Source organism: Thalia democratica, chromosome 1 (assembly GCF_965202585.1).
Source record: "Thalia democratica chromosome 1, ktThaDemo2.hap1.1, whole genome shotgun sequence".
Classification (NCBI taxonomy): domain Eukaryota; kingdom Metazoa; phylum Chordata; class Thaliacea; order Salpida; family Salpidae; genus Thalia; species Thalia democratica.
In genome coordinates this window covers 51,689,678-51,710,884 of record NC_139165.1, presented here as the reverse complement: position 1 = coordinate 51,710,884, position 21,207 = coordinate 51,689,678, and the positions used below count along the sequence as shown (strand labels likewise).

Sequence of the window (21,207 nt, the reverse complement as noted above, 5' to 3'; positions counted from 1 at the left end):
AAAAGCTCAAAAAATACAATTTGTTTACATGCTTTGCATACATAGTGTTTTTTAAGAGTAACATAACACATAAGTTTGTTTTAAACTAGTAGGTTTATTTAACAAAGAAAAAAACATTCAGACAATTGGTCCAAGGACCTGGTATACAAAAATACGTTTCAGTTATTCAGTCCTACAAATTTTTGTTATAGTTTAACGTCTTGTCTTGTCTTGTTTAACTTTTATGCCTTAAATAATATATTTAAGTAAAACAAATTTTTCTTTTGTGTTACAATAAAATATGTTTTCAAGTTTCAACAAAGTATTACATCTCTATTTAGTTTACCATATGGACTTGTTTTTTAAACCTTTTACTTTGAATATATTTGTGTTTTTAGTAGAAAAGTTTAGACATATTGCACTTTAGATCCTTAACCAAATACTCAAATCTTTAAATTAAAATCAAAAAGGCAAATGTCCACTTTCTTATTGTTTTTTAGTTAACACATAGTTATTATAAAGATATTTTGGTAAAAAAATTAAAAACAATAATAGTGAAAGTTTTGATGATAAAATCATCTATAGGTGTTGAAGAAACTTTCAATAAAAAATCAAAAGAAAAATTTATAAAATTAAAAAGCATACAAAAGTAGTTAATATAAAAAATAACGATTTAACATCACTAGACATGCTAGCATATATTATTAGTGTTGATTTTAATACAGTTATAAAAAAAGATTTGGTTTAAATCATCTAATTTTTTTTACATCAATCATGAATTAATAATTTTCTTAATCTTTTTTTTAAATTTTTAGTGTTTAGAATGATTAAATAAGTTTTTATACTTGAATATGATTTGAAAATCAAGCTCTACTTTAAAATTAATTTAATCTCTTTATATTTCAAATGAATAAAGGAATCATCTTGACCCTGTTATTTCAAAATGTTAGTTTAATTATAGTTCTTTAATAAGATCATTCAGTAATAGGATTTGAAAAACTATAAAAAATATTTTTAAATTAGCATCAACTATAAAATGAATTAGTATTTCTAGTCAATTTAAAAATACAGCTAAAGTATATATCAGTACTGATGCGGAGTTTTTAAAAAAAAATATAAAATTCTAATATTGTTAATATGAATACAAAACTGTATTTTATGAATTTTCCAAAAAGTCTTGAGAGACTAATTGTGTTTTTAACTTATGTAAAAGTTACATTATTAAGTGAATAGTTTTCAACTAGCTTAATTAGTTAGTATAAAAGTTTGTTAAATAACTGAACTGAAATTATTTTATGCAGGATAAAAAATGATGACCAGTCTAGTGTTGTGTCTGTAAATGATACTTTGAGCCTTACTCCAGTACAAAAAGTTGAAGAAATGCTAAATGCTGCTGATTTTAATAAAATAATGACTGTCTTCAATGTTAGTTTCTTCAAAAGTACTAAACATCTAAAGAAGTTTTAATTTAATTATTTTAATCTTAAAAAATGGATTAATTCAACAATTCTTCCATAATACAATGTTCCACGTAGTTAATCAATGAGCTGAGATACTGAATTATGATTAAGTTTTTGTTCAAATACAAGTTATATTTTTGAGTATCCTAAAAAATAACAATATATCTCTGTTTCTTACTGACTTTTTGATACATAAACATTTTAACACCATATTTGTCTTAAGACTAACTAAAATACCCAGTTGAAAATATATTTGTGCAGATCAAAAAACTCAAAATGAGTTTTATGTGAAGTAAAATTTCAATTAAAAAAAATGATTTAACAGTCAGATTCAAATCAAAATCAGTTGACAAGCGAAGAATTTGTGGAAAAACTTTCTTTAATTTTGAAAAAAGGTGCAAAAAGAGAGTAAGATTTTTTTATGAAAATTAAATAGTTACTTAAGCAAACCATAAACAGTAATGTACGTAGAATTTAATGTATAACTATGATTGGTAAAAAACAGCTTTTATTAAAGTTTTAAAAACTTAATAAAATTAGTTAATGTTTTCAATAAACTATGTTTTCTTAACTATGATTAGCACACTTCAACAAAGTGCTAAAAAACTGTAAGTGCTTATTTATTAGTTAAATAATTAATAATAATTAACATTTGCAAAAATATACATACATTATATAGCTTATTCATATGAAATTTTAATTTAAAAACATTGATTTACAAAAGTTGAGCATCAATAGAAACTAACAAAATTCTACTGTAGTAATATATTATTTTCTATTTATATTTTATCTTTGTAAATGAACTATTTTCATAGATAAGCTATTTATTATTATATGTTGTAAATGTTAGTTAGTTTACATTTTAGTTATCTGTACATATAGTATGTTTTTACACATAAATTTATTTTTACACATCCTTTTATCCTGTATTCCTTAAAGTCTTTACACTATTCCAAAACTCTTTCAAACTGTGCTTTTCATAACACTGATAAGTTTTGTTAGTTTTAATAAATAACGTACTTTTCAGTATTGTTGTTTTTATATTTAAAAAAAATTGTTTTACTTTGAGTTTTTCTAAGTAAATGTTCTTAAAACCTACTGTTTTAAATATGTAAATAAAATGTTTTTAGCTACAGTTACAAGGTAATTATTAATGTATCATTCTTCAACAAACTGTTTAGATATTAATTAATAAAGTGGGAAATGTTTACCATCTTTTCATAAGAAGTTTACAGATAAATTTTATTGTGATTAAATTTATTTGTATTTTCAAAAATTCCAATAAAATATTATATAAGTTTTTATTAGTCAACCTAAAATTAAATAATTAAAATTCAAAAGTTATACATTTATAAAAATATGCAAAACATCTGTTTATAAAACTATAAATGAAAGTAATTTTAAGAGAGTTTGTTTTTAATTTTAAATATATTCATTCATAATATAAGTAGTGTTTTAAACGTTTTTAGAGGTTTTTAATTTAACTTAGTTGAATGTTGATCATTTTAGTTTTATTTAAACAGTTTTAAAGAGCTTTTTGAAAAAATTGATGTTGCAAGAGAAGGGATAATTGATTGGAACAAGTTTGTTGACCATATGCTATTAGAGTTCTATGAAGAAGATGAAAAAGTAAAAGATACTCAGGTATTTTCATTTAATTTTATTCTATTTATATAAGGTTTGCTGAAAATTAGAAAGTTCGAAATAGTTAGAAAAGTAGAGTTTAGCAAAACTAGAATAAAATACGAACTATAAAAAAGCAAAAGTTTAACAACATTTCCGTGCAATTTTTGATAACTTTTAATGTTAATATACGCTTTTTCTTCGTTATTTTACTTGATTTCTTTTTAAAACATTAGTTCATATATAGCTCTTTTATAAACAGTAAAAACTTTTTGTGATAGCATTAAACAAAATAGCTTATGCTCACTTCTTTACCTTCAAATTGTAAGAAAATATGTGATAAATTTTGAGCTCTTATCAGTAAAATTATATGTATAAATTATTCAAATTGTAGGTTCCTAAATGGAAAGCTCTCAGACAAGTTTATAGTCCTCACAAGGAAGCCATTTTGACGGTTCAACTTCAAAAATCAGCAAGTCGTTATATAACAGTAAGTAAAGAAGCTGTTATTGCTTTTTGGGATCTTCAAATGAAAATGATAAAAACTTCTAAACTTAGTTTCGCATCTATAAAACAAAAGTTAGTATACTAGTTTATTATTACTATCATATTTTTAAGGTTTATTTATTTATAAAATTTCAATAATAAAAGCTATAATATAAAGTTTTTATCAGAACACTATTTTCCTTAACATTTCTACAAACTTTATAATTTAACTTATATACTTTTAAATATATAAATTTATAAAATACTTTTAATATCAATTTACTCTACTTTGAAAACACTACTTAATTATATAAATCAAAAGTAACTTGTATTCTGTTTATAGAAAGTTATCTTTAATAAAACTAGGTTTTACCATTTAGTTTGTTAGTTAGCAGCGCTGTTTATTTTTCAAACTAAAGCAACTTATATTTAGTTTTTATTACATTTATTTGATTATTAAAAATAAAATATTTGAAATTTTTACAGTTTCTGGAATTTTGTGAAGTGTTTTTATGCAACTGTCAAAGTTTTTAAAAAAAACATTATTTTAAAAACATTCAGTTTTATATGTTTTTGATAAAAAATTAGTAAAATTATTTAAAAACTTTTTTATGTAGTTTCAACCAGTACCATTTATTTTTATATGTTTGTTCGACCATCTGTAAAAATATACCTAGTATTTTTTAGTTCACAGTCCTTATGATGATTTTTCTACCAAATTAAAAGTTTAAAACTTTTACAAGATAATTGTTATGCTTTTATTTGCAGAGATTTATGGGTTACGTCTTGCACTTTACTTACTAACCTCAATAAGCTAGCTGTTACCTTCACAAATAAAGAAATTGTAATATATGATCTTTCTTCAAAACCAGAATTTAATTGCCAATATCGAGTTCAGGTGTTTGATTTCAAGTATTTATAACTTTTTTTTCGAATATTTTTAATCATCTAGCAAACTATATACATTTTTGCTAAAAACATTTTGAAAAAAAAGTTTCTAATATCATATTATCTTTTTTACTATTTGAAAACTTTAAAATAAAGTTTTTATAAGCATGTACTACATAGTAAGATGTAAATCAATAAACTATAATTAGATAAAACTTGATATATTTGGCTATGTTTAAAGCATAAAAATTCTTAGACTTTATATAAACTTTGAAAAATTACTAAACTTATTATTTTAAGATTTTTTGATCAGCTGTTTCTATTTTGATCTATTATTTATAAAAGTTATATTTTTTGTTCGAATTAAAAAAAATTTTTTTTTATAATATACTAAAAAAATACAGAGTAACAAATAATTATTTAAAGCTACCCTTAATTAATGCAAATATTTAATTCTATTAATGTATGTAGTAGTACTTTTACTAATATTTTATTTAAATTTTGTCTAAAAAACGTGCGAAAACTTTAATTCTACAACTTTGATTTTAATTTACATACTGATCTTTAGCCAAGCAAAAAAAAAGTGTTTAATAAACTTTTATTGAGGCACACATTGAGGTTGTTTTATGTCCAACCGAAGTTTATTACTATTTGTAAAGATAAAGTAATTTTCAAGATTAAAGATAAATATTTTTTTTGAAAACTTAACAAAGACTGAAACAAATCTTATAACTCCTATCTAAATAATTTGGCTATTTTAAAATCAACTATGTTTTATACATGTTAGCAAATTATTAAACAAGTTAAGTAGATATTAAGCAGAAAACTGCATCACATGACCAAAAACAAAAACACTCCTGACATTTTTCGACCTAGTTTGGTCCCCTTTGATACTAATCAGGCGTAATCTCGTTTAACACGTCGAACCAGACTTAACCAAACGTGGTTAAGTGTATCAACACTGTAGCGTCCGTATATGAGTAAAAAACTATGCAATTATATCGGTTCATCGTGACTAAACCTGCCTGATGATATAATATAATACTTTAGGTTATTTGTATGCTTTTGTTTTATTTTTTACTGCATATATATGTGTTTTATGCTTGTTTTTGATTGCTTTTTATTTCGACAGCTATTTTGTAGCGTAGTAACTTTTTACAAACTTTATGAAACTAAGTTATAAACAACCGTTTTTTGTAGTTTCATCAAACTAAAGACTTTTCTCCATTAAATATAAGTATTTTACCAAGTTTCAAAGATCAAATGTTAGATTATTAAGCTAACCCTCTATTAAAAATTTTATTCAGCAAATTAGTCATTAACAGTGTTTATTGTTAGGCACTTCAAATATAACATTTATCAAAACGTTTGTAACTTTTATTGCACAAATTATTTGGTCTGTTATAGGTTGTCTGTTGTTAGAAAATATTCCTAATTGTCTAACAACTTATCTTTTTTTGAAGCTTATTTTTTTTTAAATTTAACTTTATGTTTTCTAATAAAAAGAAAATGTAAATTTTAAACTTATATAGCCTTTTTAATTATATGAGAAATTATCAATCAATTAGTAAAAAAAAAAACCCTAAACTATAACAAAAAATTAAAAACAACAAGGAAAACATAATTAACTGTAACATTTAAAACAAAACAAAATTAGTCTAATTTAAACAAGGATAATGATTAATCAAACTCTCTTTGTTTGCATAATTCTGGCTTGTCTAAGTGAATATAGATAGCTTCTATTTTAATTAAATCAAAAATGTTCGTGCAACTTCTTAAAACTTTGAACTTTGTCTCACTGTAATTATTACCACATTTATACCGACAAATTGATGGTATTGCCATGGGTTCCCCATTAGGACCTACATTGGCAAACATATTTATGGGCTATCTTGAATACAAAGTTCTACCAGAATTCGATTCAAATTGTAAGTACATGAGATACGTGGATGATTGTTTTGTTATCAGTGATAGTGTAAAAGTTAGTAATTTATTGTTTGAGAGGTTAAACTCTTTGCATAGTGCTATTAAATTTACAAAAGAAAATGAAGAAAATGATCAAATATCATTTTTAGATGTTTTAATCAAAAGAAAGGATAATAATTTCATAACGTCTATTTTCAGAAAACCATTTACTGGTCAATACCTTAATTTTCAATCATATTGCAGTAAAAGAAGAAAAATTGGTTTGATTAAAACCCTATTTCATAGAGCAAATAAAATATGTTCGCCAGAAGTATTTCAGAATGAACTTAAGGTTATAAAAGAATTACTAATAAAGAACGGATACCCTAATCCGTTGATTGATAAGGTATTCAAAACTGAATTGAAAAGACTAAAGTACACAAAACCTTATGGACCAGAGAAATGTCCTGTTCTATTAATTTTGCCCTATGTGGGTGAAAAATCAAAACAAGTTGAAAGAGATATCAAGAATATGACAGAAAAAGTTTACCATGCTTCTAAACCAAGAGTAATTTTTACATCTGCTGCTATCCTAAATCCTAGAGGTAAAGATCTAATATCCTACAAACACAAAAGTTGCGTGGTATACACGTATAAATGCTGTTGCGCAAACAGCTATATAGGACAAACATCTAGGCATTTAGAAACAAGAATAAAAGAGCACGTACCTAAGTGCGTGAAAGACCATATCAAAAATCAACCGAAGAAAATGAGTATTGCAACCTTAAACGCAACAAAAAGATCATCAATTTCAGAGCACTTAGTAAAAAATCCTAAATGTGGTAATAATTACAGTGAGACAAAGTTCAAAGTTTTAAGAAGTTGCACGAACATTTTTGATTTAATTAAAATAGAAGCTATTTATATTCACTTAGACAAGCCAGAATTATGCAAACAAAGAGAGTTTGATTACTCATTATCCTTGTTTAAATTAGACTAATTTTGTTTTGTTTTAAATGTTACAGTTAATTATGTTTTCCTTGTTGTTTTTAATTTTTTGTTATAGTTTAGGGTTTTTTTTTTTACTAATTGATTGATAATTTCTCATATAATTAAAAAGGCTATATAAGTTTAAAATTTGTTTTACCTTGTTACAATTGTAATCACACTGAAGAAAATTGGTGAAATATATTTGTGTTGTTGAAAAAGACTTGTTTTATGTATAAAAATTAAAATTAGCAGACATATGTTTAAAATTTTAAAAAGAAAATGTTCAAACATTATTTTGTAAACTAATAAAGTTACTTTTAAAATGCATTTTATTTGAATTAGTTTTAATAAATACTAAAAATAAGTTTAAATAGAACATTTAATTTGCACTTTTATTATTATTTGAAGTACCAATTATAGATTTTATGTTTTTATGGAATACTTTTGAAAATAATTAGCCGAGCAATTTTGTCAATTTTTCTATTAAATAAAATGAAGTTAATAAAAAAAGTTGTAAAAATTGAGCAGCATTTATTTATTTAGGGTTTACCGAACACACCAATTAGCATGAGCTACTGGTATAACAAGTACAATCCAAATCATGCAATTTTGTCAGTTGGTGACATTAAAGGCACAATTAGATGTATTATGTTCTATTCTGCACTCTCTGGACTTTTCCCGAGGTATGCTTATATTTAGTACTTTATTTATAAATTACTTTCTTTGTTTTTTTCACCATATTATTAGCCAAATGTTTTTATTTTTGAATAATGCTGTGTATATAATCATTAGGTAACCTAAATATTTATTAGTAATGTCTAATTATACATGATCATTTAAATATTTGAATTCTTGACATGTGTTTATTATTTCATATTTTTAATAGATTTGAAAACTGCTATCCGACTTAAAATTTATTCGTAGTGTAATTTGAAATTTATTGTAAAATAATAGGAGGTCCAAATTGCGCTGAAAAGGGTATATGAAATTAAATATTCTATAAGGTAGAAGAGAAAATGAAAGTTTTATGAACAGTATTTGAAAAAAAAAATACACTATACAAATTAAAACAAGTTTGTCAATAGTATCAATTAATATTTGAATAATATTTGTAGATTGCTTTCTAGAAAAGTTTTGCTTATGCGTTTTTTATTAAAATAAAAAAAGGCAAGTCAAACTAATACCTTAAATGTTTTTTTGTTGGAACAGCTTGAAAATGTTTAGTAGATTTGAAATAAAAACACTTTATGTTTAAAATGAATACGTTTTATTTAAACTATAGAAATTAAATTTAAAAAAAACTTATAGTGTTTTTTCGACTATTATTGAACATGAAGCAGAATATATTTTATTAAATAAAAAAAGTGCCTAAGGTGATTGTTTCCGTAATTAGTATTAGAATCTACAAAACTTTTTTTTGTTGACATATACGTTTATATGGTACACGTAAGCGGTTTAAAAATAATTGAAGGTTTACCAGTTTAGAGGCTTTAAAATTTTCAATTTGTTTTTGAAAGCTTAAATGAGAACTTATAATTAAATTACTGACTAAAATTCATGAGCAAAGTTTTGAAACTATGAAAATAATCAAACGTTGCTATATATTTTTATTTTTTCCCTAATTAGCTAATTTCATAATTTTAAAGATATCTAAATTTGACAAAAGCGAAAATACTTTTAACGGCTTCAAGTCAACAGGCCTAACTTCAGTTTTAGACTGAGCTTTAAAGTTTAGCATAAAGCTTTACGTTTATTAGGATTTTGACTTTTTGACTTACTATTACAGTGTGTAAAATAAAATCCAAAACAGATTTTTTTCCCATATTTTTAGTTGCGGGCACACTCTTAAACATATTTATGCTCTTGTTTATAGATGAACCTAAGTTGCAGTTTTAGAAAAATAAATATAAGCATAAAAAGTCACTCGATATTGTAAGTTTCTATGTAAATATATATATACATTTATCATACTTTTCAGACCAATGCCCGGCGGAAAAGAAGCAGCTAAACATTCTGATGAAGTAACTACTTACACAAAAGTTAAAGATATACCATGTGAAATGACAAAAAGAACTAAACACAGAATTGTATACCACAAGCACCACAACGGTTGGGTTCGGCAAGGTTAACTTATTCGAATTTTTTATCTAATTTCAAAGCTGGTTAAATATTTTATAAACTATCAGAATATTATTTCGCTACAAATTATGTATTTTTTATTAATGACTAAGTTTTCTACAACGATATAAAACTTGTTTACATTTTGTATTCAAATTTAAAAAAATGTATATACTAGAAACTTCTCGAAAAACTCTTGTTAGTTTACCTTATATCAATTATAGTTTGGCAGTCGTTTATATGTAATAGACCGAATTTGATAGATAAAGTTTTTGCCAGGCTGTCGTATTTTTTATAGGTTATATTTGAGAAAATCCTAACACCCTAGTAATAATAATAACTAACAAAATTATCACTGAAATGAAATAAATAATACTATACAATAAATATTGTTTATCAATAAAATTTTAAATATAATTTTTCAACTTATGTATTTGTAGATTTTGATCTAAAAAAAGTTCTTTAATAAGCATAGGTTGATTTAACTTAAAAATAAGTCGCATACAAGGTTTTTTGCTTTACAAACTAGATCTGGCCCACGGACTGTAGTTTGCTAGTTTAAGAGCGTATTGGGGTCCACCTTGTTTTTTACAAGTTGGTCTTATTTTGTAGAGTTTTATCTAAGCTATCAGACATTTTTGGTCGCTTAAAAAAAATCAAAATAATTTTTGAGATATAAGTGATCAAAGTTTGTGTGCTCAATAGGTTCCGAATGGAAGGCGCAAACCAAAAGCGCAAAAAAAGAATATTTCAGTAAAAATTTATCTTCTTCTTCATTTTTTAACCAATCTTATTTAATTTTTCACAAAAGTCTATTAGTAAAGTTTAAACAGTTATAAATAGTTTTAATTTAGAAATATAAAAATTTTGTTTAAAAAAGCTACTTTTTTTTTGATTTTTTTTATAATGCCTTTAAAATTGGAACAATAAAAGTCTTTTTAACTATAAAAAGATTGTTTCCTTAAAGTTTGAGGTTTCTAGCTCAGAAAATCAAGGAGAAGAAAGATTTTTAGTGATTTTTAAAATTTCCGAAAAAATGACCATGAAAAATTTGTGGTTCATACGTTTGTATCGGAAAATTTTTACAAAAATTACAACACCTCAAAAGTCAAAAAAAAAATATTTTAAAATTCTATAAAAACTGGCTCGTAGCTTGTACTTAAAGTTTTTTTATAAAAGCCAATGTTTTTTGTTGTAAAAAAATAGTGTTGGACCTCCCCCTATGCCCTAGACCTAAATGTTGTGTTAGTATGATTGTTATGCTATAAATAAGTATAAAATTATGCAGAAACAGTGTGTTTACTTGCTTACTATTTTCAATATTAATAGTGCTAATTTTATAGAGTTAAAATGTTGTTTAGAATAGGGTTTCCTTTTTTTTTCAAAGACCCCCTTTAAAGAAATTAAAAAAGCTACGGCCCCCTCCAACAAGATTTCTCAAAAAACTACCACTAAAACCGCTTAAGATGTTATTTTTTGTTTTTCATCATCAACTCCAGAATATCTAGTGTAAGTTTCAAATTATGACTTTATGGCCCCCGTGTGGCTCTTTTACTACTTACTCATGGCCCCTAAATTTCTGTTATGGCCCAGTTTGGAAAACCCTGGTTTATAAGCATATACATCTTAAAATTTACTCCGTTGTATTGTAACTTTATAAGTTTAAAAGGAACTTCTCTGTTTTTCTCAAAATTTTACTGAGTATACTAATAGTAATTTAAAAGTATTTTAATTAGTAAAACTACGTTTATATAAATCTGTTTTATCCATAAACTTGATTCTACAATAAATTGTACCCTTTTTGCTTTTTTATAATTAAAAATAAAGTATGAGATCTAATGTAATGCAACTTAAAACCTAAAAACCCAAACAAGAAATGCCTGTCGGAAAATCAAAATAACTATTGCAGTGTTACAATTTTTTAAAGATTTATTCCCATCTTAATTAGTTATATTGATTAACTTTTTTTAACTGACTTAGCTATAATTTACAGTCAGTTATCTTGATAACTTGGAATGCTTTGTTAGTTGTTCGACTGAAAAACACAGCCCACTGGTAATGGGATATCCGGATAAAGAAAGGGCTGAAATGCGGACAGTCAGACTCAATTATGATTCTGGTGTCAATTGCTTTACATATCACAAACGAATGAACCTTATAAGTTGGTAGCTTACTAAATACTCTTTTTAGTACTTGTGTAACTATTTAGTGTATACTTGTATTTACCAGAAGTATATACTATTCATTTAAAAACATCTTTTTTTGGTTTTCTAAAAATCAAAACACATAGTATATTTCATGAATGTACAATTTATAATACATTCATATACGTGAATATATAAATTTATAATACATTTAAATTATAGTATGAAATAATAAAGTTTAAGATGAAAATTATGTTTATACAAAAGTTCTTCCCAGTGAGATCATTGTATAAAGTATAAATTTATAAAGTTATGATTTTTTTTTATATAAGGCACTTAGATAGATATTAACAAACTTTATTTTTATCAAAATACAGATTTTAGTAGAAAGGTTTTGAAAACCAGCTTCAACTTTGTTAAATTTGTAGATATTTTAATATAAAGTTGTAATTTTTTGTTTGCTTGTACGATTAAAATGCTTGAACGATTACAGTATCAGGAAGTATTAATCACCAAGTGTGTCTGTGGAACCCTTACGTTGTTACAAAACCAGTGGGACTTCTAGTTGGACATTTAGCCCCAATCGTGCAAATTGCTATTAATAAGGAGGACAAAAACCAGGCTATTTCGTTTTCTAAAGATAAGGTTTGTAATTATTTACGTTTAACTGCTTAAGCTTGACATAATTGAACAGTCTACTTAGTTCAGGCGTGAAAATATTAATTTCGCTATTTTTTAATAATTTGTTTTCAAGTTTTGGGTCATTAAAGTAAATTTAAATAACAATAAATATTAAAACATAGCTAACTTCTTAAGTTTTAATAAAATCTAGTTCGTTGAAAGTTTTAGAAAATACAGAACTTTTTTTTTTGGAGATTTTTGTAAAAACTAATAACAAATAGAATTTAGTGTTTAATTGCTCTTATATTTGTTTTTATTTAACAATAATTTCAATAAAGTTTTCTAAGGTCTTTAAAAATTTTAAAAAGTAATCATCTACTAGTTTTAGCAAACAAGAATTTAACAAACGTATATTTACTCAGCTTAAAGTCTTATTTAGTCATTAAATGTTGATCTACATTTTCCTTGATAGATATTTCAATTTAAAAATTCTTTTTTTCAAAATTTTTATAGAAAATATGATTCAAAATTTTTTTTTAAACTCTATCACGCACGTTTAGACTGTGTCTGTCTAACGAGCCCTAACGTGTCGCAGAGTGCCGGAGAGATTGTTTTTGATAATTGTGTGGCTCAGCTTAGTACTGATATTTTTATAAAAATAAACGTCATAGGGGTGTAAAAGCATTTTTTATATAAATTTACATTGTCTTTCATAAAACAGCTTAAAACAAAAACTACAAATCAGGTTTAATCGAATACAAAAATATTGATTAACTAATGGGTTATAGTCATTTTTTAAGTATCTCACATGACCGTATGAACCGTAATATTTCATTGTCAGTTTTCTCTGAAACTAAAAGTCTATCTTCACCTTCTTTTTTTTTACTAACTGACTTTATTGAATTTATTTTTGAAAATTTTTCTTTCGTTTATAACTAAGCTCTATAATAACGCTAAAAACAAATAAAACATAAGTATTTAATACCAAAAAAAGTTTTTTTTTTTAATAAATACAAGTTTTTAATGAAAACTTAACAGTTCTCAATGTACGATTGTTTATTTTCAAAATGAGATTACTTTGGGAATTATTGATTAAAAACTGTTGGAAAAAATACATTTTTACAAAAATAATATTTTCTTTGCCTTTTAAACTTAGCCCTTCTATAACTTTTACAAGCAAACAAATGAACTCTCAAACTTAGTACCTTTAAATCTCAAGAACTAATTTGATTTTTAAAAAGGTAGAAAACAACTGTTAGCAAACTTAAATATATTTAAAGTGCAATAAGTATGTAAAAAGAATCATTTTCTCCTTAAAAAAAGCCTATGCCCTTGATTTTATTACTATTTCAACTCGTTTACAGTATATAAAAACACAAACTAATTCTTCTTAATGTTTTTTATCAGAGTAACACAACAACTTTATGAACCGTTAATCATTTTACTAGGCTATGAGAATTTGGGATTTACAACAGCAGTCTTGTGTGCAAAGAATCACTGGAATTTTCCCAAAAGGTCCTGAAGTTGAAAGCAAGATGATGTTTGACGATTACATAAACAGGTACAAGTTTGTTGTTATAGTTTGGTATTCTTAGCCTAATAAATTTATTTAGGACCATTTATAATATTGTTAATATTATCATTTAAAAGATTAATTTATCTATGTATGAATAATTAAAAAACAGATTATTTAATAAGTTTTGCTATCGCTAACACTTGAGTTATATTTTAAAATTCTCTTTTTTTGAGCAATTGTTAGCTTTATTAGAAAATCTGCATTCGTTTCAAAAAAAATATATGTTACAGACTTTTTATCACTTTCAATAACCAAATAACATTGTTGGACTTAAAGTTAGAAGTTTACGATCAAGTTCTGAGCCATGAGCGTCCTATCACATCAATTATTTATAACAAAAAATATAACCAGGTAAAGAAAACTTTTAACAAAATTTTCCAAAAAAATTTATGTGCTGAAATTCGTCTTTTATCGTTTACATCAATTAAAAGTCAAGTTGTATAATTGTACTCTCAAGTATTTTGTTGTAAATTCCGTCTAATAATTTGTACGTTTTTTAAATAAAAATATCAAAATTCAAGGTGATAAGTAGCTGTGAAGATGGTGTTGTTACTGTTTGGTCAGTTGACAATGGTCATAAAATAAAACAGTTTGTTGATTGTCATGGTAACAATGAGTTGACTACGATGCTTCTGCAAGAAGACGGGTCGAGACTTCTAACTGGTTTAAAGTTTTTTTTAAACTGCTTTACTTATTTATTTTAAATGTCTGTTTACTGAAAGACATGTGAAATATGAAAGCACAAAATATCATTTTATTGGTAATTTATAGAGCCTAAGTTAAAGTTTTTAGTTAGACATAAAAAATATCGAGCTAAATAGCTAACGGAAAACACTAAATGTTTTTAAGTTAACTAATCTAATAAATTTTACTGAGCATAAATAAGAATAATAACTTTTATTTTAGATTCAGTGATTATTTTAACTACAAAGTAATTGAAGTTTTTAATTTTCTATCTCTTTTACAATTATGTTAGCGCTTATGTAACTCATTCTAATAAAAACTCAGATACAGTTATCAACTATATTTATATCTAATTTACAAAAAAGATAAAAAAATAAAACTGAAGTTTTAAGTATTCATAATTTATCCATTAAAAAAAATTTTTTTTTTTTTGAACGTTGAATAACATTTTTTAAGGTGGGTCTGAAGGAGTCGTAAAAGTTTGGGATTTAAATGGGCATTGTCATAACTGCCTAAACTGCGGAAATACTTCAAACATAACACAAGTAATTTAAATCTACTTTATGATTAATAAAATTAGTACCTACTTGTTTCTTGAGAATAATTTGAAGTATATAATAAGCTATTTTTAAAGATGTATGAAACAACTGTTTTGAAATTATTTTATATTATAGTTCAAAATTTTTGTGCTTTTTCACAATAACAATGATATATATAATCGAAAAAAAAACTTCCAGGTTTAAGGCTATATTTTACGATCTAAAGTAATGCTTTAAACATAAACAATTTTTTTAATGCTCACACATATTGAACTACTGTTTACATTTTTTAAACTTTGTTGTTCTGCTAACTAACTAATACTACTAACCGTATTTCCGAAGCATAGTTATTTTAAGAAAATCAAGCAATGTTTTATTTTGTTTTAGATTTTATCACTGAAACGTTCAGTGATTGTCGTTGGATGGAGCAAAATAATCACGACGTTCAAAAAGTCGTCGTTGAAAAATTACCACGTGGATCCATCTGATTGGTTGGGAGGATCTCAGCACAAAGACGACATCTTGTGTGCAGATTTCAACCCTCCGTCTCTTCTTGTAACTGGTATTTGAGCTGTTAAATATTGTTCATTTTCCTGAATTTAAAAACCTTGGTTCTATGTAGTTATTGTATTAGTGAGGTGGTTCAGTATTGTTGAGTTTTTGGGCTTAGAAATAAAAGGAGTTTTAATTTCGCACCAGAAAATTGATTTAATTTTCTAACGTTTTCTAAACTTTAAAGTAACTAAAGTTTTTGTAATTTGCTGATAACATTTGACAAATAGTTGCTAAATATGGTCAATAATTTTTTAGTAGTTAAGAACATATTTGACAAGTAAATATAAACAATAATATTAGCCCTTTTTTCATTTAGTTTTATATGTTCAAACTCAAAAATTCCAGTCCTCAATTACTTATTACTAATTATCATTTGACAAATCTTTTAATTTTGTAATAAAAACATAATACTTATCTCAGACAATTTTTACTAGGAAGCTACGATGGCGAAATAGCTGTTTGGAATTACAATTCGGAAATAGCTGTGGCGAAAATGCGTTGTGAAGATTCGTCTAAAGAAAGAGTTGAATCAGTATCAAGTGGCAGTCGACCAAGCACTAGTGCTCGCAAAAGTAACATATAGTTTATTTTAACAGTCTTGCCGCGTAACTTTTCTTGACTTTGTCTTGCATAAAACTTCGTACTTTTAAAAATTAATTTGGGTTCTACCTTAACAAAATAATTAACTCATAATAGCAAACTTTTTTTTTACACTTATTATTTATTTATATATTTTTAAAGTATTTTATGCTTTGTGGGTTGCTATTGTTTTCAAAGTAACTGATTGGTTAGTGAGGTATTTAAAATTCAGTTATTGTTTTTGTATGTTTTTACTTGTTAATTATAGCAGTTATATGCTTCAACATAATTTTTATTTAATTTATATTAACAACAAAACCAAAGATAGCGACGAAGAGTTGAGCATTGTTACGTCACACCTGAAGCTGCTCAAGCACCGACTGAAAAGTTCTGCCGGAGGAGTGAACCTGGTATCGTGTGGAGGAGGAGGCGTGTTGAGGTTGTGGAACGTGAACCGAGCAAAATTTATACACCAGGTGGCGTGTCACCCTCACGCCAGTCACGTGACATGTGATGTTGATCAACTCAATACAGTTATTGTTACCGGTTATTATTTTTTTGTTTATTTTCTATCTTTAAAGCTTTGGCTTTTTTCAAAGTAACTTAGTTTGAATAGTTTTTAAATGGTCTTTAACAATTTATTATAATTATATTTAGTTAACAGTAAAATTCTATACATCTTTTAAAATCTGAAAAAAAAAGTGTAACTATCGTTAAACTCTGACTTTGTTTTTACTGACCAATTACATCCCATGATTTGCTTAGCTGGGGTGCTTTGCGTAAAACGTTTTTTTATTAGTTCAACTGAGTCATAAAATTGCTTTAGTTACTCAGAAACCACTAAAGTAACACAGTTATTTGAAGTGTTACTAAAACTTTTGTATAAGAAATAACTGTGTTTCTTATTTGAATTAGAATTATCTAAACCATGGTTTCCCAACGTGGGCCATAATACAAAGATTACAGAAATTGAGAGGGCCATAAGTAGTAAAGGTAGCCATGAGGTCATAATTTGAAACTTACACTAGATATTCTGGAGTTGATGATGAAGAGAAAAAAAAGTCTTAGGCGTTTTTGATAGTAATTTTGAATCTTATGCTAGATATTATGAAAAAAATTGAGGAAAATTAGGGGGCCATAAGCTGTAAAAAGGAGAGCCACGAGCCCAAGTAAGAAAATTACACTAGATATTTTGGAGTTGATGATGAACAACAAACAAATAATATATATATAAAAAGGTTTTAGGCACTTTAATTAGTATTGAATTGTTTTCTAAAATATGGTTTCGAAAATTAGTTTACGGTTTTTTGAGTTGAACTTATATCCTTTTTAAACAGGTGATAGTAATGGTATGATAAAGTCGTGGTCATTAGAAAACTATATGCTCACAGACGAAAGCGCAAAAGAAAATATGCCTTTAATTCAATCATGGAAAGCTCATTTAGATTCCATTAACAGGTATGATAACTTAACTACCACTACTATATGTATCCCTGTAAAATTCATACAAACTGTATGAATTTAAAAAATAATCTTTATAGCGTTTTATAAAAACTATTTGTGTATAAGAATAACTTTATGTTAAAAGACACCAGTTAAATCAGTTAAACTGTTTCTTCACCAGCTATAAAAAAACATTACATAAACTTAATCGTACAACCATTAGTAACATGTTTTTTTTTATATTACTACTTAAAAAAGTAGTTCATGTTAAATTACAGCTTGTTTGTCATAATTTTGTAATAAATTGATTGAAGATAGATTTATTCAGAATAAAGAGCACTATTGTAACTATTCAATTTTTTTTTATAACATAGACTTAACACATAATCCAAAAATATAAATAAATAAACTTGGTTTGTTTTTCACCGTTAATGTAAAAGTATCAGCAGGGTTCGTGCGCGTCAGACTAAATCAGGCTAAGTCTTTTTTTTTTTTGAAAAAGTGGCAAAATGTAAGTTTTTGTCAGTTCCAATGCTTCAATTTTTTTGATTTTTTTAAAATAAATTAATAAATTGTGTTTTTCTTTCTAAACAAGCATTTGGATTTTGAAGGCAAAATGTCAGTACGAATGTTTGTATGTTTATGAACTTCTTTAAAAAACTTAGGAAGATTACAAGGTGTAAAATTATATCACATATACTTTTAGTTTTTAAAAGCAAAATGATAATTTACAAAGAGGAGAGTATGTTTATAAGTGAGAGGAAAGTATCATAAAGTGAGTTTATCAGTGTTGATATTGATAAAATTGTTTGAATGAACTATCACTCTCAAATAAAATGTTATATATGTCAGTAGCAGTTGCACAGCAATTCATGTTCCGAAAACTGGATAATATTCAGGCACCATATCTTTTTTAATATTTGAAAATGGTTGTACTAAATTGAAAAATAAAAAATGTACTATAAAGTTATATTATTTTTAAGCTATGCTACAAAAACTTATTTAGTAGATTATGTCGTTTTATCTGGTTATAAGACCAGTAAGGCGTTTGCCAACAAAGGTTAGGGCAGAATTTTCCAAACTTATTTTTATAAACGGTAGAAATGAAAACAATTTATTTTTGATTAGAAGTTTATTTATGTTTAAACTTGTATACAACAACGAAAATAATTTAGAACAACCATTATACTATTAACCCTTTAAAGTAAAAAAAAAATAAAACATAAAAGTTTCATTTCTTTTTAACTTTTTGTTGTAATAGCTTGCAAGTTATCGACCATTGCGACTTCAAACTGGTCATATCCGCGTCGTCCGACTGTTGCGTGTCGTTGTGGGACTTGCACGGGCGCAAAGTTGGTGATTTCGGACAAGAGAAACCGTGGAAGCTGGTCGATGTCATGGCCCAGTTCACCAAGCAGCAGCAAAACGAGCAAGAACATCTTGAGCCAGTAAGTAGAAGTTCGTAGTTAACATCCGAAAAAAATCTATGTACAACTAAAAATTTTGTTAGCCAGAAGAAGACAAAGAAGAGCAGGAAAGAAGCGAAGTTGCTGATCCTGCAGCTGAAGACAAACAATCTGATGAAAATTTGAAGGATGTGGGCGATGGTGGTTACGAAATATGGAAGACCACATCTCTCGGCGAAGTTTACAAGGAAAAGCGCACAAACAAACGAGCCAGGAGACAACCTGGTTATAAAACGTTTTTAACAAAATATTTGTTCTTTTTTTAATTTTGCACCTTTTACAAATAGATTAAGCGAGCAGCTAAGATGTGTTTCTTTTATTGATGAGATTTAAACTTTTATTATATGTTTGTTTTTAAATTAAATATATTATTTTAATACTATACTTGCAGAAAAAATATCTGGGTTTGGTCGCTATTTAGAGTCTACATCCACACCGTATGGAAATCTTAAGTGCTCAGTTCTAGATGTTGAGTCAGATTTTAAAAAGCCTGATTTTATTGAAAATCCACAAAGATATTTCAGTGAAAAACCTTACTCATCTAGTTTGGATAAAAGTTTATCTAAAAGCTTTCATGAAACGTCTATTCGTGATACAAGGCAAGGTTTGAAAAATTTATTAGTATATTTAAGTGTTTTTAGTACAAAAGTTTAGATTTTATACAAGATTCTAAGTTTAAGAAATAAAAAATAAATGTTTTTACAGGCTAATAAATTAGTCATTAAATGTTTATTGATTAGTAATATTTATTTTTTTGTTATTTTAATTTTTAAGTGAAACGTTTACCTTGTACTTTTTTATGTTTCTACTGCAACACATACTTGCTTTGCAGAATAAGTATATTTTACTGTGTAGCAAATCGTAAATGTATACATATCCTTTTTTTTGCTATTAAGAATTTTATTTACAGACAATTATTTTAAATATAAACCTGATGTAGTTTTGAATTAGTTATTTTAAAACTTGTGTGTAGTGCTCCTTTAATGTTACTCATTTATTCCCACTTCTCAAAAGTACTTAGAGAAGTTGGTTAATAATTAGCTTGGTATGTAAATCATTTTTGTTTATTTTAATTTACTGTTTTACTCATTTAAAAATTATTCAATCTTTTAAACGTGTTTACAATACTTAGCTTTGAAAGCGGCGTTTGATGAAAAGTCGTTTTTTCCAAAAGAAATGTTGGATTTCGAAGCACAAATGCGAAGCAGTCATGAACAAAAACTCAGACTTCTTAGCGAAAAACAAGTTAACTTATATGATGTTTTGGGTATTTAGATTTATGTTAAAACTTAATTAAGGGGTGTAATCAGGTATAAAAACATGCTGTTAAAACTGTTATTTTTTGTACAATAATTAAATTTTTGATTGAACTTGTTAATAATTATTGTGTTTTGAATTAGAAAAACCTTCACAGAAAGAAAAAAATCAAAGCGGAATACTGAAAGTGTTTGATCATAGTAGCCGTAGACTAAGTAATACCACATCAATCAGTTTTAAACCAGGGTGCTGAAATCAAAGTTATTTTCTTCTGTAATTAAGTTTTTTAACTTTGTGTTAAATTTTTTTATCGTTTTCTCAATATTGTAGGTTTACTGTTTTTGCAACACTATAGTTTTTCTTTTATAATCATGAAAATTTGTTTTGGTTTGTTGGAGTACTTGAAAATAAATTTTTAAAACCACACTATTGTAAAAATTTTGAATACTATATCAAAAAAAAAAACTTTACAGTAAAACGTAATTTTTTCTTCAATTTGAAATTAGAAACGCTTTTGATTATAAATTAGTTTTGTAGTGAAAAGCACTGAAAGTAGCTATGTTATAAATAAACTAGATCAGTAAGTAAAAGAAAACCAAAGTGTTGAATTTCTAAACTATATTTTATAAATTAATATACATATTAGTTATAAGTAAACATCTAGTCTGAATGATTAAAAAATAGCGTTGGTTCTATTATACTATCCTGGGTCAGCCGGAATTAGAGAAAAAATGAAAGAAAAGTATTAATTGCAAATAACTTAGCAAAATAACTGTATCAATCTTGAATACATAAAAAGAATTACTCAATATTTAGAAGCAAAAATCGGACTTTTACGAGAAAATTATAACAAATACTCTGAGTATTTTAAATAACTAAACTAATAAAAATGTA

At 25.8% G+C, this 21,207-nt stretch overlaps 1 protein-coding gene across 1 annotated transcript; it reads left to right on the top strand.

Annotated features, from left to right (window-relative positions):
• Nucleotides 1–795: 795 nt before the first annotated feature.
• LOC145837355 (cilia- and flagella-associated protein 337-like) lies at nt 796–20,566 on the top strand. The gene is made up of 23 exons (XM_082945111.1): nt 796–924; nt 1,281–1,404; nt 1,765–1,847; nt 2,963–3,083; nt 3,457–3,641; nt 4,317–4,446; nt 7,875–8,014; nt 9,310–9,455; nt 11,443–11,610; nt 12,087–12,238; nt 13,663–13,775; nt 14,021–14,141; nt 14,312–14,453; nt 14,931–15,019; nt 15,401–15,575; nt 16,003–16,140; nt 16,472–16,693; nt 17,485–17,605; nt 18,852–19,038; nt 19,101–19,281; nt 19,448–19,660; nt 20,189–20,301; nt 20,471–20,566. Coding segments are annotated over exons 1-23 (3,162 nt in total). The 5' UTR covers nt 796–922.
• The last annotated feature ends 641 nt before the right edge of the window (nt 20,567–21,207 follow it).